A 26,725-nucleotide genomic window follows, 5' to 3' on the forward strand; every position below is an offset into this window, starting at 1 on the left:
TATACATGTATGATACATCTTTGCGTTTGTATCTCATGTGACCTGCAGTGAAATTGTATTAAAACAGAGGAGTAGTTTTTCAAAATGAATTCCGATGGATACAAATGGCGCTATTCAGGGGCGTGCACAGGAATATATATATATATATATATATATATATATATATATATATATATATATATATATATATATATAATAGCATTACATCGCCATTTCAATGAAAGATACTCTGTGGAGCTTTTTAAAACTGAAACATCTTTCTTCAGTTGCAACTGTAACAGGCAGCGTGGCCAAAAGCACCAGTAGGTCGAATACATCACAATACAGAAGCCCCAGGTCGTGTTCTTTACAGACCTTGTCCGATTCCCGAGCATTAAAATAGACTCAATGTGGTGTACAAATAAATCACACTGCATTTCAGGAAAAATGCATCTCTGCATCGAAATTCTTGATTCAGCTTCACAAGTGCTTTTTCAGGTTTTCAGTTTAGCATAAAATAGCATCATTTAAAAAAAATGCTTTTTTCCCACAAATTGTACTACTGCAGCTGGAGTCAAACATTAAGGGGACACACGCGCCAGTCCTTAACAGCACGTTATGGGGGACCGTGTGCAAACCGAGTACACGCGCGGCCATAACTGCACGTTATGAGGAAAAACGTTCAGTTCGTGAGTGTCAGTGACAGTAAGTGCAAACGCAATACATTGATAAGCAGAAATCAATATTTTGGAGATGATTATTGGAGGGTCCAGTGCCCCTGCTCCCCCCTCCCCCTCCCCTTTGTGTACGGCCCTGGCGCTATTCATGATTCAAAGCTGTGCTTACATTATCTCTCTTTGTACATTTCCTGCATGTCTACGTCTGGTTAATATGTGGAGAATTGAAAAGTGATCATGATACATTCTATCAAGAAGTCAATATGTTTCTTAGTATCCTATATATCTATTTATTAATAGCTTATTAGTGCTAGTGGTTATTTTAGACAAAAAGCAGTGTAATATTCAAAAGGGGGACCACTGATCTAAGGCTGCTTAACGGATGAAGTTCATGATTGTTTTTCTAATTGACACGAGTTTGTTCGAGATTGTTAACATTTTTGTTCGCTTCTTCAAGTTATATATACGTGACTCTCTCTTTTCTAATAACTGCGTGGCTTCTAGTGGCTTTAAAAAAAGCAGGCTACCAAAATAACAAAGCAAAATCAACTGTTTATGAGCACTTTTTTTCTCTTTTCTCTCTCTCCTTCTTCTTTTTGGGTTAATAAAATTGCAGCATAAATGTATCTGATATGGTTGTTTCTAAAACCCGCAATAAGGATAGTGGAGCTTAAACAGAAATAGGCTTATTCTTTCACCTTGGAGAAGATATATATATATATATATATATATATATATATATATATATATATATATATATATATATATATATATATATATATATATATATATATATATATATTTCTTCTCCAAGATGAAACATAATAATAATACAGTTCCATCAATAGATGCTCAAAATAAAAATGTAAGAGAAGACAGCATATTTGTACATATCATTTATTGGAGTTTTCATGCCACAGAACATGCATCAGAGTCACATCCATAATACCACATATACTATAATGGGATATTTCTAAATCTTCTGAAGAACTAACACCAAATGAAGTGATATTTCTATTCTAAAAAACAATGGGTACATTTATATGAGTTACGCATTTAATTGCGATTTTATACATACATTAAACATGTGCTTTCATTCATGTTTTGCAACATTAAAGTGATTATAATATGTACAGTTTTGTGAACAGTGTACAGCTGGTCATTACCGCTACAATATTGAGGTAAATAACACAAAACAAAAACAGTATGGGTGTCTATAACATTTCAATAATTTAAGAGACAAAACCAGTCCATACCCTGCATTAAAACATATTTAAATAATTGTACACGTCACTTTTAAATTCCCAAAACAAACTACAGAGAGAAAAATGACAAAAGTGCCAAGTGACAAATGAAAGTCACAGTATCCAATGTGTAAAAAAAAAAAAAAAAAAAACCCCCACAAATATTATTTTAGTCCTCAGTGCACCTCTGATGGCGTACAGCTTGAATGTGCCCGTTTGTGCTCACGAGAAGGTCAGATTCGCGGTTAATTCACGGATTCGGTTCTCCCTGCTCATCTTTTTCAGCTTCATTCTGCGGTTTTGAAACCAAATCTTGACCTGTCTGTCGGTGAGGTTCACACTTTGGCTGATCTCTAGACGGCGCTCTCGAGTAAGATACATGTTGAATAAAAACTCCTTTTCTAATTCCAGTGTTTGGTGTTTGGTATAGGGGCACCTTTTCTTTCGACCGCTCTTCGCAGTTAGCCAGTTGCTTGTTGGTTTATCTGTTTTGCATTCTGTCAAATGAAAATAATAAACATATACATAAATAAATACACAAATAATATAACAATGAACAAAGCAATCGTTTCATTATAGTATCAACATTTATTAACAGACACGTTTACTCTTTTCACCCTAGATAGGCCAAATAAAATGTTTTAGAAATGTATTTTATTTTGTACGGGCTTCAAAGGAAATATATCACAAAATTTTAGATGTGAGGTAGGTCGTCAAATATAAAATATATTATGTATTGGTTTAATACAGCCTATGCATTTTATATGATCATAGCCTACGTGTACTTTAGTGACTGTATAACATATCATGTGTTTGCGTTATAAGCAAGACATGATGTTGCCATAGTTTAACATACAGACCTTAAAATTAAAATAAAACAGCAATTAGTTTAATAGGTTTGCTCGCATGTGGCATTTTAAATAATCTTAGTTTTAAATGAAGGAGTTTCAGAATTGCTTAGATGAACTAGCATTCACTATACGACAAACATGTCCCAAACCTAAATGCTGGCTATGTAAGGCAATATATTGGCAGTGTTCAAAGGATTTAATTGAACATTAACGTGTTATTTATATGCAACTGTAACTTGGGTATGCTTAACCCAGTACTGAAATTCACATCAATATTATAATGTATTGAAACCTTAGATCAAAATATGTTTTGTTCTCCGTGTCTTGTGCTAAAACGTGTGATTCGGATATTATTTTTTCATTTCAATAGTCATGATGGAGCACGCCACTTTTCCTTTGACGGTGCACTGACCATTAGTTTTCATGTTATTTGGTGATACCTTATAATATAGTTTTATGAAACAAATGTGTGTGTGTGTGTGTGTGTGTGTGTGTGTGTGTGTGTGTGTGTGTGTGTGTGTTCTTACCAAGCCATTGTTGTTTATCATGGTTTTAAAATAAACTAAAGCTAGGTAATACTGTTGGATTGAATTGATATTACAATGTATCATTATCAGTTACAAATGTAAAGGTGTTGTGCTTTCCTTTGTATCAGCCTCCTGCAGCATTCTTTGTAAACACATTTTTACTGCAACCCGAGTAAGGATACCATTAAACATTACGACTTTCAGGGTTGTTTGTGTTAGGTTTTAGATTGGGTTTTATGGCGGTGGTGCGTTTGTATTACATCACGACACAATTCAATCATTTTATTATACCGACCTTTCGTTTCCTTGTCTGGTACTCCTGGGCTGGAGTCAGAGGCTTCAGCAGAGCAGTTATTTTCATTTTGTGAACTCGACTTTGGTTCTACGCTTTCTACAGGATGGGGGGTCCTCGATGAATCTCGGGTACTGGGAATTTCAATTATTTTCTTTTCCGCTTCAGCATGAGAAGATTTGGAATGAATTCGAGTCAACTGCAGACTTGTGTTTGAGCCCGTTTCTGAAGCGTGGCTGCACTCTTGTGTTTTCCCGGATGCGTAGGACTGGCTCAGTCTAAAATACCCCGGGACGGGGATTTCGGGATTATCAACAGGACAGGATTCGGGTATCAGGCTCGTGTAGGCGGGAATTTCACAAGAGCTGACCTTTGCTCTCTTGTCAGAATACATACAGCAAGTAATTTCTTCTTTTATATTAGTTGCAAAAGTGCACGTGGGCATCTGTTGGGTGGCGGGTTGCTCTATTCTGCACGCTCTGGTCGGATCTGCCCAGTTATCTATCTGAGGTACATAAGAATGGACATTCATGCCCATATTCTGGTGGTTAAATTCTCCCCTTTTACCAAGAGACGGCAGTAGTCCACAGGTTTGCATTCCAGAAGTTCCCATTTCTGTGCTGGACGGCATGTACATATTGCTGCTGGAATAGAAACTATCACCCCTGCAAGCACTGATCAAAGAGTCAACTAAAAAGGTATTAGCAGCAGGAGAGCTGTTGGGAAAGGACATTTTGAAGAAGATTTTAAAGAAGAGAGAGATGTCCTTTATAGGCTGACATATCTAGCAAAACAATCCCTGTGTAATTCACGATGCCTCTGCACTACCACATGACAGCCAAACCAATGGAATTTGAAAATGGCCTTGAGACGCAGCCTCCCTTCGAGTCACGTGATCAGATGGTTCTTGGTTAAGATCTCAAATATGGTCTGCAGCGACACCTAGAACGAGCACTTGAAATTGGTTGCAACTGAAAAAGACAATTTTGACATAGCAAGCACTATCTTTTACGGGAACGCAGCTATTTCTAAAATGCATATTTAGACTTGTTGCATATATGCTTTGAAATATGCCTATTAAAATGAACAAGATGTGACTTGTTCTTATTTTAAGATTGCAGTATTCATTTTAAAACTACAGTCAAGTTCAATATGCAAGCATTGTCTGTTTAGAATATATATATATATATATATATATATATATATATATATATATATATATATATATATATATATATATATATATATTCCACAGAAATGTAGCTTTATTGTTTATTACAGGTCATACAACTTTTTTTTTTTTTTTTTAGATGTTACATATTTGAAATAACCACTAACAATAAATTCTCAATTTACAGTTTGTATGTCTCTGTGTGTGTTTGTTTGTTTGTTTACTTGAAAAAAAGTGCAAGGCTTCCAAAACGCTTTAGTCTTCGGTACCTATGGTGTACATATTGAGAGTTGCTGTGAATATGCAAATTACTATTTTTTTTGCTAGCCCGTATTGTCAGTTTGTCGCATCTGTGCAGGTTTGGAACATGTAATACATTCAATAGTATGTATTTCTTTCAGTGAGCCTCACCATGTCTGTTATAATGGGATGAATCTACGTTTTCTGTTATAGACCAAGTAAAAGCATTTGTGTCTGACACATTCGAGGTACGAAAGGTTGCTGAATTTATGAATACAAATTAAGCAGAATCAGGGCGATCAATATAATTCTCATTTGCATTCCTGAGCTTCCTAGTAATTTTCTTGTTCTTGAAGGTTTTCAGAGAGTTATATCTCTGGGTACCGCAGTTGTTGAGGTATTTTATGAATAAATCAATTGCGACTTTGTAAAGGATAAGATTAATAGTAATACATCCGCATAATGGTGTTCTCGTTTTGAATTATTGAAAATTATCCTATAGATTTTTTCCTCCGTGCTGACTTAAAAGGTATTTTTTGTTTGTTTTAGTGTAAAATCTGAATTATAACATTTTTGGAAGCCAGTGTGTTTCATTGTTTAATTCGTTGTGTCGTTTTATATCATTTACTTTATTAAGCGTGTTAAATTATTTTACCATTTGATATGACTTTAAAAATAGAGTGGCGAATTCTATTTAACTGTGAGGTTATTAAATTAAAATAAAACTATTTCAAAAAGTTCCTAACACTCGTGATTAGTATTCACATAAGGGCTTAAAAAAAACATAATAAACTATTTGGTACGTTTTTGTTTGATAAAAACAAGATAAAAAAAATAGAGAACCGGGTGTGTGAGTTGAAGGCGATATCTTTTAAAGTGGAGGCAAAAATAGAGCTGTTAATTATCTCGATAGATAGTCTGTGCAGATAAATGTCTCTCGTAGTGCTATTGACAGTATATGGTTTTGCAATCTCAACAAACCACTACGGTAGGTTGATTTTTTAAAATTTCAAATCTATCGAGAACACTTGTTATTCTGCCGGTATTCAGCCAAACGATTCAGCAGAGCACCTCAGATAACTTAATCGAAGTACGAAAAGATACCGTATTCTGCAGGTCAAACCTCGAAATAAAGAGGAACAGTGCACTTACTTGTGATGACTACTCGTGGTTTTTTAACTTGGATTTTATGTTGTTCAAATACAACTTCACTGTCATGTCAATGCCTTTGAGTATAAAGAACAGTTGCAGTCTACTAGTATTTCTCTAAGCATGCCTAAACATGTAAAACATAATTTGAATTTTGGAAAGACATCCGTCTTTCTTTCTTTCTTTCTTTCTTTCTTTCTTTCTTTCTTTCTTTCTTTCTTTCTTTCTTGTTGTGACGAATATATGATAATCTCACAACAATGAGCAAACTGTCCGTCTGAATTTTGTCGCTTGCGGCTTAGTGGACCTTAAAAATACCGACTGAATGGAAGCCAAGACGCTATTTTTATTGCTCAACGTCTGCCCATATCATAAACTACACAACGATACATGATCATTTATACAATAACGGTTGTGACTGGGGTTTAAAGCTTGCCTCAAATAACAAAAGTGATGACAGAGAACACACTTTGGCCACCAAACTGCGAAGGACGTTTTATAGCATAGTAAACTAAGATATTGTTATTATTTTAGTTGTGGTGTATGTGTGGTTGTAATCGTCAAATAACAGCGACATTTTTAATAAAGATTTCTATTTTTCAATTGTCTGTGAAAAAATAATTATGGAACAAATAGCAATTAAAAAGGAATACTCATTAAACACAAATACTATGGATGTTCTGATTATTTGCATATACAAATTAAATTAAGAATCAGCATACGTATTTAGGCGGAACAATTAGGCATAAACTAGAATTTTCTTAAAATAAAAATAATGAACAATTAGGCATAAACTAGAATTTTCTTAAAATAAAAATAATGTGCAAAGGTTTGAAATGCCTTTTTTTCAATAGATTATTTTAATTTAAGGTGGTTTTAAATAAATATAAATAAATGGTTTTAAGAAAACATGGTACTATATGAAATCAAATTTGCAAAACAACATGTTCATATTACAGATGTAGTTGACATATTGGGGTTTATAAAAAGCTGACGTTACAAATAATTAGACCACTGAAGATAATGGTTCCTTGTCCTTGCCATAAAAAAATGGTTCATCGTTTGCTTCTTTTGTTGAATACAATGCAAATTATATTACTTGTATTTTCATAGTAAGCTATTAATTAATACGTATTTCTAATTTATTTTTACTTTTACTTTTATTTATTGAATCAATGTGCATGTCAAAAATTTTCCTTTTTTTCCCCTTCTTTTCCTAAAGCAGTAACAGGGTAAATATTGCGGATCTTATTTATTAAACATGCAAAATTAAAAGTCATCGGTTAATATATTTTTAAAAATACTGTTCGATTATGGAAACACACGTTAAATTTCATATTACCAACAACACCATTTTGTGTTATGATGCGTTTAACAATAGCATATTCATTATTTTGTTCTGTGAATTTGTTTCTGCAATACAAAGACTTAATATAGTAGAATGAACACACTGCAGAAGCAACAGCGTTATGAACAATATATATTATTAACAATGCAGCAATGCAATAATAATAATACTACGTGTGTGTATATATATATATACATATACACGTATATACACGAAGTATTCTTATAATGTTTAAATCCAAACCATGTTGAAATACCGTAAATGAAAATCACACTGCTCTAAAATACGCCCTCTTGTGGATTCCAGGTATATTACATATACTTCGGAATTCCCTTCACCTTAAAATACAAAGACAAACAAAACCGCATAGATTTTAGAGCTACCTACAAGCCAGGCTTTTCAATACTCTCACACGCCGTGTATAACATGCACGCGCCATTTATAAATCGTTTCAAGTATTTTGTGACTAAACATATTCAACTGCACAACTGGGTACTGTTTTTAATCAGAACAATCAATAACACCAGCCGTAATAATGGCTTAAAAAAGCCATGTAACTTTCTCACCATAGTTTTATTGTATTTACTGTATAAGCTTATTTATCGGCACAGCATGCAGGCGCATGCCACGTTGTCGCGTGCTGTATAGGACAGAACAGGCTACAGACAATTACATTATAGTTACTACACTGAGGGACAAAATAAACACTAAATCTCTGTTGCTGTTGTAAATACACTTTGAAGAAATACGCTTTTAAATGCGTTACGGTCCATAATGTTTGTGTTAACTTTGTGTTAAATTTTGATAATGTGGGCTATACTACAGTACGTTGTATCCACAAAGCTAATTTAGTGTGTAAAGAACAGAGGCCTATAATTAAAACTCTGTGTCTGTCCTGTCCTGATGATGATATATATATATATATATATATATATATATATATATATATATATATATATATATATATATATATATATATATATATATAATTTTTGGTATGAAATCTTAGGGACTTGACATGCAGCTTCCAAACAAAGGATATTTAACAAACTTCACATTCCTGAGGGTCCCTTTTGAATCGGGTCCGTGAAATATGCTGTTGATTGTATCATTTTCTTCATAAGAAAACATACTCCAAAGCCTTCCTTTTCTTCTACGCTGCTGTAGGCATTTGTTTTCCCAATAAATACACATCGTTAGTGTGACGTAGCAGATTTTCAGAGGGGGTTGTTTAGCTAAGTGAACAGCCACAAGACGCCTATACTTATTCAAAAAGGTTAAAGGTGACGACCTTGACGTTATGGAAGATCAAAGGCAAACCTTTTGCATTTTTTATACATCATTCGGTCTAAAACAGTATCTCCGTTATGAAATCCAATAATCCTATAAATTAAGTTACATTGTGTTGTATCTATCAATGGCATTCAAGGCCCTGATTCTCCTGGGCTTGCTTTGGGTGACACCGAGACCTTTAATCCTTCTTGTTTATTTCATTAAATTTATACACGACGTTGCGAGAACACGAGCACTTCTCGTGATACGAATCAACTTTGCTTATAGTGTTTTACTTCCACCCCCTTTGTACTTCTGTTGCGGTCAGTTTTGGAATGACCAGAAGGTGTAATAAGCCCTAACGAGCTATTTACAGCTCTGGTCTTTATTGTGTTGTCTAGACAGTTCAAGGTTTTGTAAACAGCCTAACTGTTACGCTGCATAAAACGAAGAAAAGATGTGTGGCATAAACTTACTAACGTCCAGAGATGGGAACTGTTCACCAAGGTGTTTCTGACATAAATATTTGATTTCCTCGGTCTCCCACGATCTTTGTAACCATATACGACTTGTGTAACTCTATACCCACTCTTTGGACTACTTTTTTAAAAAACATACAGTTATGTTAAATCGCTACTATAGGCCTAGTCTATACCGTTATAATTTATCAATCGCTTACAAAAAAGTAGTTGTAGGCCTATATGCAGTATATTTTATTGTGTGTGTAGACGATACAACATTTAAAAGCAATAAAAGATTAGTCATTGTTTAAATGCTGTTTTAATATTACCATACAGTTTACATGCTTCTGTGAGATCAAATCGTATACATACTTTTAAAAAGACTTATCTAGCAAATTCTAATACATGTAAATGTCGCCAATTGCTTCTAGGAATGCACAGAACTAACGGAACGAGTACTATATATATATATATATATATATATATATATACACACACACACACACACACACACACACACACACACACACACACACACACACACACACACACACACACACACACACAAACACTTACACACACATATGGGTAGACACACAACTAAATATAAAACTAATACACAGCATTATATAAAAAACTAATATGTTGATTGTGGCGGTGACGTCCTATAATGTAATTGTCTGGAGTTGATACATTTTCACACGTGAGGGACTTGTAAAGTAATATTTTTTTCTCTCGAGGTAATAGGATTAAGTATCTAATACCATACGCTTCAGGTTTGCATAGTTGATAAAGTTAGTCATAGTCAAGTTTTCTTTCACATGTGTTTAGGACTCCAATGCTTAAAGTATATGTCTAGTCCTATTATTGCAGGTATTGATAGTAGCATATATAACTGTTTTCACCTTTTGCTAATTTGTCAAAATAAGGGGTTTCCAGTAAAATACTGAAGCCGATCCCTGTTCAGTTTCTTCTCTTTCATTCTTCGGTTCTGAAACCAGATCTTCACTTGTCGATCCGTAAGGTTTAGCATCCTGGATAACTGCAGACGCTTTTCTTTGTTTATGTACACGTTGAAGAAAAATTGTCTTTCAAGTTCTCTTATCTGGTATTTGGTGTAGGGGCATCGCTTTTTTCTTGATCTCGAAGAAGCTGAAGATAAAATAATGACAAATTCAGTCAAGCACACAATATAATGTTAATGCAATTTTCCTCGAGGCTTACATTTAGAAAAATTACACATGCAACAATCTGTAGTCTGCTAATAATCCATATGCCTTATTAAACACTCATTGTTTTTTTTTATACTTTTTGGATTATTATGACGCAAGCAAATAATAATCCTGATATGTATTATTTAAATTAAATAATGACTTTAAGGTTCCAACAATATAATCTGGCTTCTTAAATAAACTAAAATATCGCTCATAACATAATGACAAACACAAATGGTATAATACTAGTCTAAATTTGAATATTCCCTTTTATGTAAAACTCTGATGACAATGTTAATGCTAAATGTCAGATTGTAAATGATTAAATAACACAATCAAGTACATTCAGTTCAGTATGTTTCTGAACTATAGCTGAAGCCCTCCTAAACTGCTTTCCCGTCGTAAATATTTGTACAACAGTAAAACAAATCTTATAGGGGATATAAAAACCTTTGTATGCTTATAAAGATGCACATAAAATCAGAGCGACAAAGTGCTGGACTTGTACGCTAACCTCTAGTGTTATGCATGTACCTACTTGAGCCGCTGCTCTTTTCTTCAGCGCAATTAGATAAAGGAGATTCATCGTCGATGTTTTCGGTTGTGGGTTGCTTCTCCTGGTCTTTATAAGGAGTATCTCCCGGGAAACTGGACTCTGTCTTTTCTCTCGAATGATCGGCGTTTGTCTTTTCAGGGGTATTACCAGCAGTCTCAAAAAACTGGTCAAATCCTTGAGGAAGAACTCCATTTCGTCCAACATTGGTGAAGAAATTGCATGATGCATCCGAGCTCCCCTGGTGATTATACACGGAGTCATTCTTTCGAAACATTTCCGTTCGAGTCGATGACTGGATTCGATCTCTGTGCATTAGATCGTCTGTTGAGTAGTAAGAAGCATAGTTGCCTCTATAATGCCATTTAGTAGGGTGTTCAAGTCCATAGTCTCTGAAAGCCACGTCCCGTACAGGTTGTATTTGTGTTATAGTTGAAGAATAGGGACAGTTTATTTGACACGAAGTAGTTTGTGGTAAAAACGATGACACTGTCGAAAAATCTGGTGCTGAGACATAATATGTACAACTCGGCAAATACATATTTGACGCACAGTTGCTGCGATCATCAAACTCCGTCATGTCTCCTTTTTGCGTTTGTGAGTATGGATAGCCAGGCTGCGTGTGTTAAACTTTTTCCATCTATTGCACTATAGGCGTGCAGACAGGATCCGCGAAGGAAAAAAAAAAAAAATCGGAAACGTAAGCTGACGCGTAATTCATCTTGATCGATTCTTGAGGTAATTGTGTCACGTGATCCGGTGAAGAAAATGACCATACATCAATATCAGTCATTAGGAACCATCTTGAGCAACTCGTATGAGACTGGAAGATAATTAATTAGCTGCAGCCAATCTAAATACATTTTTTCAACCCTTTAGACTATATTAAACAATCCCTGGTATAATTAAAGATGATGATTTTAAAGATTCTACTTGGGCGTATTCTCATAGTTCTTACTACCATTGCTGCTTCATAGTTAAGCACCTTTTTATAGTATTTATTTATTTATGTATTTATTTATTTGGCTGGCTAGTAGCCAAATGTTGACATAATTGTCCAATTTGTAACAGGAGGTTTGGAAGTGAATTTCTAACTTTGGTCTGGGTGCCACAGTAATACACTGAATACAGCATGCATATACCCTACTGCATATTAAGTGCCTCGAAGTAGAAATAGCTATTTTAATTACAAAGGCAAAACAGCGAATGGAGGATTTATTTTTTATTTAAATTCCACAGAGAAAAAAAAGCTAAGATACAATTCGACAAAAAGATACACAAGGTACGGAAACAAATAATGATATCAGATCCCTATATATATTATAGAAATCCAACTCAGCTTCGTCTGGAAAGACTAAATACAATATTTTTGCATATATCAGATAAATATTCCGTACTGGTAGGCTATAATTCCGTAACAAACACATGCATAGTACCTACATCTAACATAATCATATAACAGTTTAACACTTTATAATAAACGTTATATATATATATATCTATACATAATTCACAGTGGTGGGAGTTTATGCTAATATATACTACTTTTTAAATATTTAATCATAGCATATGCATTATACAATACAGTTTATGTCATATACCATTTTATAATTCAGGAAAAACAAGCATAACATTCAAATAAATAATCATTTTAATCAATAGACATGATGACATTTTATTTTAATGGACTGCACAGCCCGACATCTTAAATATGTTTTAAATACTAGTAATTATTATAATCGAATTATTTATTTATTTATTTATTTATTTATTTATTTATTTATTTATTTATTTATTTTAGCAGTCAAGATTTACCCCCTTAAGTGTGTAAAAACTGTGGTGGCACTACAATGCTACAATGACATTATTATCCCATAGCCTAAACGCACACGCATATTTATGTAGGTACACATATAATATACAGTTGGCTAAAGGAGCCCCGCATAAGTCTATTGTTATTATTATTGTTATTTCATTAGATTGAATTAATACACAACTTTTTGTTTTGTTTTGTTTTACATTGCCTTCTGTATATGTTTTAATATAAATGGGGATTTAGTGCTGTGGATTTATTGTACAGGCTAAACGCCTTTCATCAACTTAAATCACAAAACTAATTAGGAGGCAACTTCCCATTTGTCTTTTTATGAAAGTTTAATATTTTTAGCGATAGGCCTATATACACTTTTCCTGTATTCAATGAAAACAAAAGAAAAACACTACCTTACCCCACAGTCTTCATAATGGAGAAGTCGATTTGGAATTCCAGCGCAGGGTTAGCTTTTACGAATCGAACCAATTACATTAAAACGCATCCAAAACCTTACAAAAAAAACATACTCACTGTTACTTTTATTGTGAATAGTTGTGTAAGACACTCTAAGGTTAAACGGCTGAAGCTTCACACTGCCAAGGACAAAACAAGTGTTCTGGCTTTGAACGTCTGTGGTCTGGGACTATGTGCACCAGCAATCACTAATAACCGTCAAGGACCAAATCATTTTATTACACAGACAAAAGGAAGGTCTCGTTTTATTGTTTTTCAAAAGGGAAGATAGAAAGAACACAATATAACCATTTAAAACACGGTGGCACAGCGTTTCTCAAATGTTGTACTAATTCAAATCAGTTCTTGATCACGTTTATTTATTTATTTATTACATTTTTCATTGTCAATGCCATTCCAGATTTTAAACTAGTCGTTTGAAAACAATAACAAAGAAGATGTCAGTAAATGTAATGGCTTTTATTTTTGCTAAAGAAACTCTTACGAGTGCACTAAAATGGGTTGCATTATAAATGAGTTCTTCAAACCCTTTGTAAGTTAAAATAAAAGTGAATATTTTAAATACAAATAAGAAATGAAAAAAATGGATCAAGTATTAAAGTTATGGTGCTAATAATAGTGACGATAGTGGTAAGTAATACAGTTATGGTGGTTATAATAAAAGCAGTAGTATTGTATAACGTTTATAGTCTCATTTTTTTCTTTGGAAACATCGACAGCTAAGCAACAATAAAAACTCTTTGTAGCGGCTACAGCCTTCATTTATCGGCTTCTTTAAGCTACAAAAAAGGGTTCCTGTATGGTAATATGGTGTGTGTGTGTGTGTATATATATATATATATATATATATATATATATATATATATATATATATATATATATATATATAAACGAATATATCTCATATTTCTACGTATAAGCTATTTTTAATTTGAAAAAAAAAATGAATAGAGTTTTAAAAACTCAGACAGATCGACTGGAGATCGGCGGGTTTCTTACTGCAATTCTGAGTATTGAAACCTATAGCCTATGCTAGGGTCAGTGAATAACAGTAGGTATTCCGGAGCTTTGTGCAACCCAAGATAAGACACTAACTTGACCTTAACTTTGTAATGCCGCCCCTGTATCTGGTGAACATGAGTGCAGGCACTGTCTGGCTGCTGTCATAAAAAATGACTGGAAAAAAAAGATTGCAAGCCATTTCACTTATTGCATTCGGTGTTCTGGAATTGTAGACTATTAAATAAAAAATCACTTCTCATCACTGCACGCGCATTTTTCTTTGCATTCGGTGTTCTGGAATTGTAGACTATTAAATAAAAAATCACTTCTCATCACTGCACGCGCATTTTTCTTTGCATTCGGTGTTCTGGAATTGTAGACTATTAAATAAAAAATCACTTCTCATCACTGCACGCGCATTTTTCTTTGCATTCGGTGTTCTGGAATTGTAGACTATTAAATAAAAAATCACTTCTCATCACTGCACGCGCATTTTTCTTTGCATTCGGTGTTCTGGAATTGTAGACTATTAAATAAAAAATCACTTCTCATCACTGCACGCGCATTTTTCTTTTCATTGTGCCGAGCAGCCATACGCCACTTTTTAGGGGATACCTTTCTCTCTAAAGGCGTGCTTGCATTTACAGCAGTCTAGACCGATTCTTTTTAAATAAGTATAACATTATTTCAATATTTCCGCATATAGATAGATAGATAGATAGATAGATAGATAGATAGATAGATAGATAGATAGATAGATAGATAGATAGATATGGGATTATGGTAGCGGGCGTGAATTCATAGAACAGACCAATATAGGTTATTTAGTCCACGATATTCTTTAAATTGTAACGGTAGAACTATATAACATCCTATAGCTAAGACAATAGTTTCAATATAAATGTCTATCTTTTTTTTTTATATGTTTCTATCTGTAAATGGCGTGATTTTATCAAGTTTAGTTAAAAACATTTTGTTTTCTTTTGCTAGAATATTAAACTGTTTTTCTTTGACACCTCAGGCAAGTGTCTGATGTAGACACATTTATTTATTTTCATTTTGTAGGGCGTGTAATACATTTGATTAATCATTTTGAACTGAATACGTGTCGAGCAGGGTATTGAAAGCTTAATATTTTTCTCCCAATCATCTTCAGTCAGATTCCCATTTATATCTTAATGATTTTTGAATAATATAAGGAATTAATTAATTTACTTCCTAAATAAACAGTAATTAAAAAATAAAAACATATTTTAGTCACAAAAACACTGTAGCTTAGGCTCTATAATTAGCCTAATATGTTTGGATTCAGTTAGTGAAGTTTTCACTGTTAAATTAAAAAAAAACAAAAAAAACCTATTTGTCCTTGTTTTGTCGACCGTTAACTTTCTCCACATAGCTTGTATATAAAACTACAGAAGCGACCAAGCCTTTCCCAGAATGCTCGCTCTGTTTAGTCTATTTCAAAACGATCAACGTTCCAATTTAATAAGCTGGCAAATGAACTACATCCTCTATATCACCTTAACATAGAATACTGCAAACTACCATCTAGCACATTTCTCTTTATTTCTCATCATCGAATCTGAGTTTTATCCTTATTATTTTTCTCAATGTAGGCTATTGTTATTGGGACTATAAATGCACATTGGCAATATACTATTAACTGCTTTGGAATATAGCCCAATTCCATCCAAAAACGCAGAATTCGATTTTCCAAATTTAAATTGTCCGAAGTCATTGAATCAAATGAAAAGGCTAAGGCACATTTTCTGAGAATGAAAAATATAATTATATATTTAGCAAGAAACACATTTCAATGTGGATATGCCTGCCGTTGAAATTATTTAATACCTCGCCAAAATCCCCTTTGCACACAGACCTTTGATTATTATTATTATTATTATTATTATTATTATTATTATTATTATTATTATTATTATTATTATTATACATGATTCCGTTACTCATTATTTATGCATTATGTATTGGATTGGCTTTCTTATGTTCTCACATCTTTGGAGTGGAATTTTATGTTAAAGAAGTTTGTGTGTGCACGGAAGCTTTACGCGGAGACACGCTCCACCTAGCCTACTCGCGGACACACACACATCGAGCCAGCGGTTGCCACTGAATGGACAAGAGTTATAATAATAGATGTGTATAGGTCTGTTTGTTACAGATACGGACCATGCTGGCAAAACATCCTTTGGATGGAATGTTCCATAGACTTCATATTAGAGCGTGATACAGTTTTGCGTATATGATCTTTTGAACAAAGTGTGTGTGTGTGTGTGTGTGTGTGTGTGTGTGTGTGTGTGTGTGTGTGTGTGTGTGTGTGTGTGTGTGTGTGTGTCCGCGTTTAATGAGCGCGACAAAAGTTAGATATTTCTGTTATTAATCCACACATCTTTGAAATCTTGAAGGGAAAGTAACTGAACTAGACAAACGTTTCTAGCGATGCCTTTATGGGTGGTACAGTGTAACGTATAAAAGTAGGCCTACTAAATTGTGAATAAATTGTGATCAACTAAAATCTGTTGCATAACGTTTATGTTGAACTTTTTCATTTTACAGAGTACTTGGTCACCTGTGATCTACCTTGAGTTTGACAACAAGCATAGCCATTTAAATGAAAATATGTATTAATAAACTCAAATCGTGTCTTATTATTATTATTATTATTATTATTATTATTATTATTATTATTATTATTATTATTATTATTATTATCAACAAAACTATATTCCTTGATCATGAGCAGCAATGTGGAGTAGTGGACTCTTGACCGGAGGGTCGTGGGTTCAATCCCAGGTGGGGGACATTGCTGCTGTACCCTTGAGCAAGGTACTTTACCTAGATTGCTTCAGTAAAAACCCAACTGTATAAATGGGTAATTGTATGTAAAAAATAATGTGTAAAAAATAATGTAATTGTATGTAAAAAATAATGTGATATCTTGTAACAATTGTAAGTCGCCCTGGATAAGGGCGTCTGCTAAGAAATAAATAATGATCAATTAATTTTTTCACTTGCAGATACACTTTCAGACTTACATACTGAAGGCATTATCTGAAATGTGTTTCCACTTAGATTTGAATTATATGCTGTAATATTCTGTAATATGATGTTTAAGAAGTACACTTGGAGAAACCACAAGATTGACAGAGTTGAGGCAGTACAAATACATGAAACTTTAAACATGTTTATCTTTTTATTGATAACGGACGATTTTCTTTTTGATATAGTACTTCTTGCATGCTGATTAAACACTTTCAAATTACATTGCTTGCATTTTTGCTAATATTTTTTTTCTACTTCAATAGCAGAAAAAAATACATTACAAAATATTGACACATATAACATTACAATGACTGCGGCATAGCAGCACCTGCGAGGTATATTTTGTTTTCTTCATTTACATTATTGATTTATAACGTGAGTATGAAACCGTGAAGCGATGTCTTTATCAATGTAAAACCAAAGAACGTGTGACGCGTTTAATATGTAAATTGCATGTGTGTATAGTAAAATAGAAACGTACTATTCCTAAACAGCAGTGTTTATACGTCGTTAGGTGTAACACTGGTGTTTAGTCATTTGGAACTCTAAATAATTGTTAAACGTTATGTGTTTAATGTGTGTCTTTTTTGCTAAGTTTAATGTTTAGATTTTAAACACCAGCCCTGTTATAAACGCATACAAATGTTTTAAAAGCGTTAAACCACAGGGTGTTTAAATCCTAAACACATTTAGAATTATAAACGCAGTGACGTGATTGAAAAGTGTTACAGATAAGTGTTTTAAAGTTACAGTATATGTATGTGGTTGAATCTGTATGGATTATGACGGTTTTAATGGTGTCCTTCTTTTCTACAAATCAATTTCATATGTGCAGTGTCCGGAGCTCATTTTGCAATTTGCAAATAACTTAGTACATTGAGAATGCGTGCTCACGCATTGTTAGTCTTTTCTTTTTCATTCTTCGGTTCTGGAACCAAATTTTAACTTGCTGGTCGCTTAAATCCAGTCTATCAGATAATTCTTTCCTTTTCTGTCTGTTAATAAACTCGTTCATAAGAAATTCATTCTCAAGTTCAGCGAGCTGTAGTTTGGTGTACGGTTTTCGTTTCTTTCTTGATCTTGATTGAGTGGGACACCAAGGCGACTCTAAAACAAACAAACAAACAAAAAAAAAAAAAACATTTTAATACCAGGGCTTAAAGTCAAGATTAAAGACATTGATATCTCCAAATATACTGTGAACAAATATATATATTAGAAATCAGTAAGCATTCATACCATCAGATAAGGAGGCTCGGGTGCATGGCTGGTTTGAAGGTGACCGCATTGTCATGTTTAAGTTGACAGGTTGCTTGATGCCCTCGCTTATTGCTTGGTTACTATTATGCAGTCCATTGTGGGCAGAGGACCCGTGAGGCAGCCTTTCCAAACTAGAAAAATCATATTTGTCGGAGCTGGCGTTGGCAGAATTAAGTCCGTGCTCGCTTGAGAAAGATGGAGATCGTCTACACGGTTCCTCTGGTTTGAGGCTTGCGTTCTGGAAGTAGTATTTACCGGTGTCTTCCAATGATCCTTTGTTGTGGTTGTTAGGGTTAAAACTTAGTGGTACAGAATTGGTCAAAAAAGGTTGAGAGTAGCCACTGAAGGCGCGGCTCTGTGGCGGAGAGGTGCAAGAACTTGGGGGAGTCCACGGGAGCGAGCACACCTCACTCCGGGTGTAAGAAATCGGGGGAAGCCCTGTTAGCTGAGCTCCATTTCCCCGTAAATTTGGAAAATAAAAGGAGTCCGGGTTAGGGAAATTCAAAAGAGAGCCAACATAGCCAGAACTGAGAAGATTACGCTCACACATTTCCGAGGAACTTGACCAAAGCTTCCCGCAGCCCTTTTTAGCTTCTACTTGGGAATGGAAGATTGGTGACAGATGATTTGCTTAGAATACAGTACGTGTAAACTCCTGGCTTTTCCAGCCCCGCCCCCCCCCCCCCCCCCCCCCCCCCCCCCCCCGGTCTGCTGGAAGGACACCTCAGATCTAAATAAACTACAGCTATATCAGCTATAGATATACTTAAAATAATAATAATAATAATAAATCTATATGAACATAATTTTGATCTTCTATTTAACATCAAAACTAACTACACAATTATATCGCAAAAGTCTACCAGAAGCCTTAAATAGCAGTACAGTTTTTTCATATTAGATTTCGAAATGTCACATTTTTTATTTGTGTCAGTTTTTCGTATAGGTTTCATTGGTCTTTATTAAGCACAATTAGTTAATTCTAGGTGATGCAAAACTTTTGGCCAAAGCTGTACATGGTATATCGGGCAGCAGTGTGGAGTAGTGGTTAGGGCTCTGGACTCTTGACCGGAGGGTTGTGGGTTCAATCCCCAGTGGGGGACACTGCTGTTGTACCCTTGAGCAAGGTACTTTACCTAGATTGCTCCAGTAAAAACCCAACTGTATAAATGGGTAATTGTATGTAAAAATAATGTGATATCTGTGTAATGTGAAATCATGTATAATGTGATATGTTGTAACAATTGTAAGTCGCCCTGGATAAGGGCGTCTGCTAAGAAATAAATAATAATAATAATAATATATATTAATGATACGATACAAAGGTCCTATCATATTATTTTATTTCTAATTTCTGAAAATCTCTCTTTTTACGTTTTGTATTAGACATATTTTCACAGATATTTACATTATTTGCAAACTATCGCCTATGTATTCCCATATATATATATATATATATATATATATATATATATATATATATATATACATACACACACACACATACACACACAATCAATCTCCAACTAAAACCGCTTTGGATGTTGTAATAACGTATTTAATGTAGGAATCCCACATTTTCCATATTATCCCATCGGTTAGTTCTTATTTTCTATATGTATCATGTAACTGTTTATACACGGATCTAACAGCGGGATGTTAGTTTGTTTTTTAGGCTATACTTTTTTGTAAATGAATATGGGATAAGGACTGGTCTTCACACTTTTTGTAACGGTTAAGCAGGTAGAATGCCGCAAAGTCTGTTAAAAATAACATTTGGAAAGCCTTTCCGATATTTTACAAATTTGATTTATTTGCGTTTTTCCGAACGCAATGAATAATTCGGTAGAAAAACTGTATTTTACTTAACTGCTTGAATGGATATATTTCATTTCACTAGATTGCATTCTATTTAATTATTAACGGGATTATTTAACACAATTTTTTAAAAAAGAAGGAAATATTAACATTAAACACAGCGTTTTGACAAACAATCATATTTTGTTTGCTTTCCATATAATTAAAATTATTTTTTTTTTAAAAATTGCCCTATTTAAACTAAATTACAGTGACAAGGGATTACTTAAGTAGTAATCTATTTAAAAGGATATATATATATATATATATATATATATATATATATATATATATATATATATATATATATATATAAAGTGGAGGAGGATTAGATTTGATTTAAAATAATACAAATTCCTTTTAAATAGGTTACTACTTAAGTAATCCTTTGTCACTGTAATTTAGTTTAAATAGGGCAATTTTTAAAAAATTAATTTTATATATATATATATGCGCGCGCACACACACACACACACACACACACACACGCGCACACACACACATCTATCTTATAGAATTGTATATAGCCTACAGCACAAACAATATATGGTATTATAGCCTAATAAATAATTCGTGTAGCTGAAAACACCGTCTTCACAAAATAGCTCAGCCTTGCATGAAAAATAAAACTTGCGAGTTATAGTTTGACTTCTGTATTAAATGCCGTATTATTTCTTACCTAGTTTTTAGAATCTTCACATAATCGGTTTGATTTGTATCCGTTTATCTGTTGTGCAGAGCTAGAATCCTTTAGCAAGAGAAGATAACATGCTGATTGTCAACTCAACCTCGCCGGAAAGAAATGCGACAGTTCAGCCTCCTCGTTTTTACGAGTCTGGTAAATAAGTCAGGCTTACTTTAAGACTAGACATTTTAAAACGACATGCAAATATCTAGGGTTTATAAAAGGCACCATAGGCAAAAATATAAACACCGTATTCTTGATTAAATTTGTATCCATGTTTAACAAAACGATAATTCAAGGTCAAAGTCAAGATAAGAGTATAAGCCCATATGATTTTGAAACACAAACCCATTAGCAATCATGTTCCTATGGATATAAATGATCACATGCAGATATCGTGTACACCAAGTATACATACATACATACATACATACATACATACATACATGCACACATACTACTATTATTACAACAACTACTACTACTACTACTACTACTACTACTACTACTACTACTACTACTACTAGTACTACTACTAATAATAATAATAACTATAAGCTATCTGAAGTCTTCTGTTTCAGCTATTTAAGTTATAATTCATGTACAAATAAATATATATTATTTTCCTCGCTCTCCTAGCACCTAAACTAGTTCTGCATTGCCTCATCACATTGTCTGGTAAAGACTGAAGGGTGTTAGTTTTGTTCAAGTGACTGTGCTGTGGTTTAATTTGAGAAGAATTTTGATTTTCCGTGTGAATGTTGTTTCTATTGTTAATATGTATGGCAGTGAAATTATTTATTATGTGACGTCTGCGTAACCAGGAGTATCAAGGTAAAATCTATTGTGTTTAACACCTCCTGTTAGCAAAGAGGTATAGCACGTCAGCGCTGAAAACACCATTCTGCCATATTAGTCAAATGGAACAGGGCTGAGACACACTGGAGTTACTTTTACAGTCCTCATCCAGTAGATGGCGAAGTAGGCCAATGAATTGCAGACCATTTTCATTATTCATGAGCATGCTTGAAGTCAAGGTCAAAGACTATGAATGCGTGTCAAGGTCAATGATAAAAGAAATGACGTCAGGATACAGGGCGGCCTTTAACTGCTTTAGGACTAATATTTAAACAATTCTATCCACAATTCATGCTCCAGTTCTGTGTAAAGTCCTTCTATTTGGGGACATACATTTTGTGTATTGCTTTTTGGAAAACGAATGTACTCGCGTACAATGAATTAGCTTGTTTTATTTTTTATTAAATTGCTTCACGTATTTTAATGCATAACACATTCGCGAAGCAAGACTTTTGTGGACCACTTGTTTTGCAAACGATGCCGATTATGTGTTGACTAATGTGAATATTGTTGATATTTCATCATTCAGACTTGACTCTTTTTGGAATAGAGATACACGTAGTTTATTGCTGTTTTAAAAGTAATCATTGGGAATAACAGACGTTAGCTTGTAATTTTTCTTAATGAATTCTGAAATAGCAGCATATACAGTTTGGGTATAATGACCTGTAGTTAATGTTCTGAATATGAGGTGAGACAAAATAAGTTAAATTATTTGATGTAGCTCCCGCTAACGTTTATTTGATATAAGACGCAGTCTCTGGCAGTGTAAGACTGTGTGTAATGATGTTTCCCCATGCCTAAAAAACTGCGTATTTGAACATTAAAAACGAAATGTTGAGGAGTTGTAAACAACGCGTCACAAGTGTGTGTACACATTGTAAGAATTAATAATGCTGATGACGAGTCTGCAAAGCAGGCATGCAGTCTGAAGAAGCAGGCAGCGTGTAATGAAGACCTTAACACGGCGACGCGTTTAAAGTTATTAACAGTTATTAATAGCTGTTATTTAGGCATACTCGTGGGTTCATTAAAACCTATTGATTTTTAAATTATATAAGGAAAAGGTATACTTTTCTTTTTCCCTTGTATATGTTATTTATGTTTTTTCAACGGTTGTATCCCTATTTCAATTAGCGTGTAGATCTTTTGGATGACTTTCTTTCTAATAAACTTGGCCTCTGTGACTGAATAAATAAAAAAAAAACTTAAAGAATCTTAAATACATACATATTCACATTTCACAAACATCAATAAACGTGGAATTGAAAAATGTAATACAATCTAACATGAACAATTCAGATATTTGCACGTGATTTTAAGATTCAGTGGCTTAATTTTCTATGTAGTTCTTATTGTTTTTTTTATTGAGCTTGAAGTTGAAAAGCAACAAGATTGAACGATACAAATTAAGTACTTCATTGAGGCGTATACATACACCATACACACAAACAATCCAATTTTCATAACATGTTAACATTACATCACACATTCAAAGATTCTGTATTCAAAGGGGATTACACATTTTTATATATATATATATATATATATATATATATATATATATATATATATATATATATATATATATATATATATACATCTATCGGAAAACATGTCAAAAAGAATAAAAACAGAAACTAGACAATTAAAATGTATATGACAGAACAGCTTGATACCCTTAAAAAAATTATCCGGTTGGTAATATGAAGCAAGGACTCAAGTTTGCCCTTGCAGGATGCATTAAAGCGGCGACTTGTTAGGTTCGCGGTAATCAACATACGTTTGCTAATTTAAATGTATTTGACCAATTTAGGGCTTTAGTTTCTGTCTTGTTATACTGGGGGTTCTATGACTTATATCCTCCATATCTAATATGTTGTGTATGTTTTCCTATAGATCACAATGCAGCATGTGCAATATATACTACATGCTTTAATACTGCGTCATCAGTATTGACTTGTTGCAGAGAAATCAGATAAAGCGATAGGCCACTGCATTAATTCATTACTTTTATCTAAGACACCAAGTGCCATACCAAAAACAAATAATAATAACAGGTTTAGGTGACGATGCTGAAAATTGGCTAGCAATTTATATTACAGTGAATGACTAGGCATGGATTTTGTATGCAAATAATTGGGCAATTATAAATGGGTTCTGCATTACATCGTTTAATTCCCCCAGTAATTTCCATGTAGAGCAGGAGACATGGAAAACTAATTATTACCAGGAAGAAAAAAAACCCACAGAAACAGAAACTTAACAGGCATACATTTATATGTACACATGATATAATATTTTACAATGATTGTAACCTTTGAAAAATGGAACTAGTGTATAATTCTGTTTCACTGGGTGATATTCAACTATACGAAGTCTTTAAGCTTTGAATCAATTTTCTTATCCTTCACCCTTCGATTTTGAAACCAAATTGTGACTTGTCTTTCTGAGAGGTTGGTTGATATTGAAATCCTTTGCCTCTTATCTTTGGTAATGAACTTGCTAATAGCGTATTCGCGTTCAAGTTCCCTAAGCTGCAGTTTTGTGTATGGCACCCTTTTCTTCCTCCCACGTCGGTAAATATTAGCTTCTGGTTGGTTGAACGCAATCTCCCCTAAAACAGAAAAGAAACAAAGAACGCATTATTGACCCTGTTAATACTTGTTCGTAAGTTCAGGTCCCTTTAAAACCAAAATAAGTACAGTTTAAAATGTTTAATATCACTCCGTATTAGCTCCACATTAAAGAGTACTCACCAGAATATAATGGGTCAATAGAGATTTTCTTCAGTAGAAGAGTATATAGAAGAGTCACTTCAATTATTTCAGCCCATCTTAATATAACTTGTCACTGTACAATCTAAAGTTGAATAAGTAAATACACCATATATATATATATATATATATATATATATATATATATATATATATATATATATATAAATGAATGTTTACAGCTTTCTTGTTTTGTATCATTACAGTGTGTAAACTGTGTATTGACAATTAATGCATTAAATAAACAATGCAATACCGATAGTGAGAAGGTTGCTACACAAGTTGGATGAGCCTGAATAAACCAAGTCCCCTTATTGTCACAATGTTTACCCAGACCATTTGAATTGACATTAAAAATAAATTGATTGTATTAATGAACCGAGCGTGATAGTGTTCTCTTACTTCACATAACAGAGCTGCAAATAAAAAGAAAACATCCAAAGGAAAAGAAAGAAAGTGGGCTACTTGTTTTTCTCATGTAACTAAAATATACAGATGCAAAGTTAAATACATATGTTCACAAAATGTTTATACCTGCAAGTGATGACTTCCAGATATGATGAGATGTATGTGTTTGTTCTCTTGCACAATAAAATGGACCGTTCCAGCCCTTAGGCAACGTCCAAGGCTGGTAGCCCTCCATTTGTATTAGCGCCTCAGGCCTCGGATCACTGGGAGCAGTTCGTGTTGGTACCACTGGTACCTCAATGTACCCTGGAATCCGCGGGTATGAGCCTGTGTAGTCTGGATACCATGTAAATTCCTTAGTCCTTGGCGGTATTTCGTTACAGTTTACAGTTGTGTTGGACAAACCAGACATATCCATGTACTTCTCCATTGAATATTTGCCCATAGGCGCATGTGCAGTTTCTTTCATTGCGTTCTGTTCGACTCCAACACCGTGGGGCATTTTGTAACCATAATAACTATTTCCAAAATGACAACCGTAACCGATAGACGTGTTAGGAGAGGCTGTTGAGCCTGCCCGAGGTGGAAATTGTGTTATTGAATGATCGGAGCTTAGAGGGTTCGTCCGGTTTGCTATTGAGTATGCGGTTGACGCTGATGCAATCCGGCTGGAATGAGCTCCAAAAACAGAAGGCAAAACACTCCTGCACTGGTATGAGGAACTATCCCCTCCCGCTTCTTCCATTACTCCTGCTTTAAGCATGTTTCCGTACGCGCTCACAACAGTTGTCCACAGATGGACATGGCAGAAGTCTTGACATACCCCGAGTTACTGCAGAGCTTTGCAGTACCTTGTACAGACCATCCTCCGATGTGGACAGATACGCTTATTACTATTATTTGTAAACTAATTGCAGTACTATGACCAACGAGCATCTGGTTGGTTAGACATAGCCACGTGATATGCAAATCTGCTGAATAATAGAACTTCAGGACTATAGTCAATCTTTTTTTCTTTATTTTTATTCTCTTTCCAAACTCTGCTATTTATGTATTATTAAGTAGACGGGCAATGCATAACACTTAATAATATATATGTATCCATGGCATATATACAGCTGTGGCCAAAAGCATTTCTTCACCCGGTAAAATTAACACATGTTGCTTCATAAAGTCGAATGAAACCTGCTGAAAAATGTTAGGTTAACATATTGAATTACATACCGCTGTGTATAGTTGTCCATAACCTTATAGAAAAACAATGGAAAAACATGACATTTCTACATCTAACATGAAATAATGTACTACTCTTATGGCTTCCGTTAGACTTTTGTGATATAATTTTGTATTTTTTTGTATTTTTTTTTTATTTTAATTTATTTTTATGATTTTACATAAAATATCTAAATTATGTTCATATAGTTTTTTAAAAAAAAGTCTCAATCCTAAAATTCTAGGTGATGCAAAACCTTTGTCCATAGTTGTATATGTACACATTTAATTTAAATTGTCACGGGCGTGTGTAGACCGATACTCTCTTACCAGTTTCG

The 26,725-nt window shown here is 33.9% G+C and overlaps 4 protein-coding genes across 4 annotated transcripts; all 4 read right to left on the reverse strand.

Annotated features, from left to right (window-relative positions):
- Positions 1-1,562: 1,562 nt before the first annotated feature.
- On the reverse strand, positions 1,563-4,395 carry LOC117413930 (homeobox protein Hox-D10a-like). The gene is made up of 2 exons (XM_034023399.3): positions 3,574-4,395; positions 1,563-2,397 (listed from the first exon to the last, which is right to left on the reverse strand). The coding sequence occupies exons 1-2, from the start codon at positions 4,301-4,303 to the stop codon at positions 2,123-2,125; spliced, it is 1,005 nt and encodes a 334-aa protein (XP_033879290.3). The 5' UTR covers positions 4,304-4,395; the 3' UTR covers positions 1,563-2,122.
- A 5,375-nt stretch (positions 4,396-9,770) lies between these two features.
- LOC117413686 (homeobox protein Hox-D11a-like) lies at positions 9,771-11,606 on the reverse strand. Its single transcript, XM_059031349.1, has 2 exons — positions 10,964-11,606; positions 9,771-10,363 (listed from the first exon to the last, which is right to left on the reverse strand). The coding sequence occupies exons 1-2, from the start codon at positions 11,556-11,558 to the stop codon at positions 10,131-10,133; spliced, it is 828 nt and encodes a 275-aa protein (XP_058887332.1). The 5' UTR covers positions 11,559-11,606; the 3' UTR covers positions 9,771-10,130.
- A 5,917-nt stretch (positions 11,607-17,523) lies between these two features.
- Positions 17,524-19,148, reverse strand: LOC117400704 (homeobox protein Hox-D12-like). The gene is made up of 2 exons (XM_034000986.3): positions 18,570-19,148; positions 17,524-18,437 (listed from the first exon to the last, which is right to left on the reverse strand). The coding sequence occupies exons 1-2, from the start codon at positions 19,138-19,140 to the stop codon at positions 18,199-18,201; spliced, it is 810 nt and encodes a 269-aa protein (XP_033856877.3). The 5' UTR covers positions 19,141-19,148; the 3' UTR covers positions 17,524-18,198.
- Positions 19,149-23,603: 4,455 nt separating this feature from the next.
- On the reverse strand, positions 23,604-26,056 carry LOC117400351 (homeobox protein Hox-D13-like). Its single transcript, XM_034000184.2, has 2 exons — positions 25,302-26,056; positions 23,604-24,607 (listed from the first exon to the last, which is right to left on the reverse strand). Exons 1-2 carry the CDS (start codon positions 25,936-25,938, stop codon positions 24,360-24,362), a joined length of 885 nt encoding a protein of 294 aa, XP_033856075.1. The 5' UTR covers positions 25,939-26,056; the 3' UTR covers positions 23,604-24,359.
- Positions 26,057-26,725: the final 669 nt, after the last annotated feature.

This window comes from Acipenser ruthenus, chromosome 10 (genome assembly GCF_902713425.1).
Source record: "Acipenser ruthenus chromosome 10, fAciRut3.2 maternal haplotype, whole genome shotgun sequence".
Taxonomy (NCBI): domain Eukaryota; kingdom Metazoa; phylum Chordata; class Actinopteri; order Acipenseriformes; family Acipenseridae; genus Acipenser; species Acipenser ruthenus.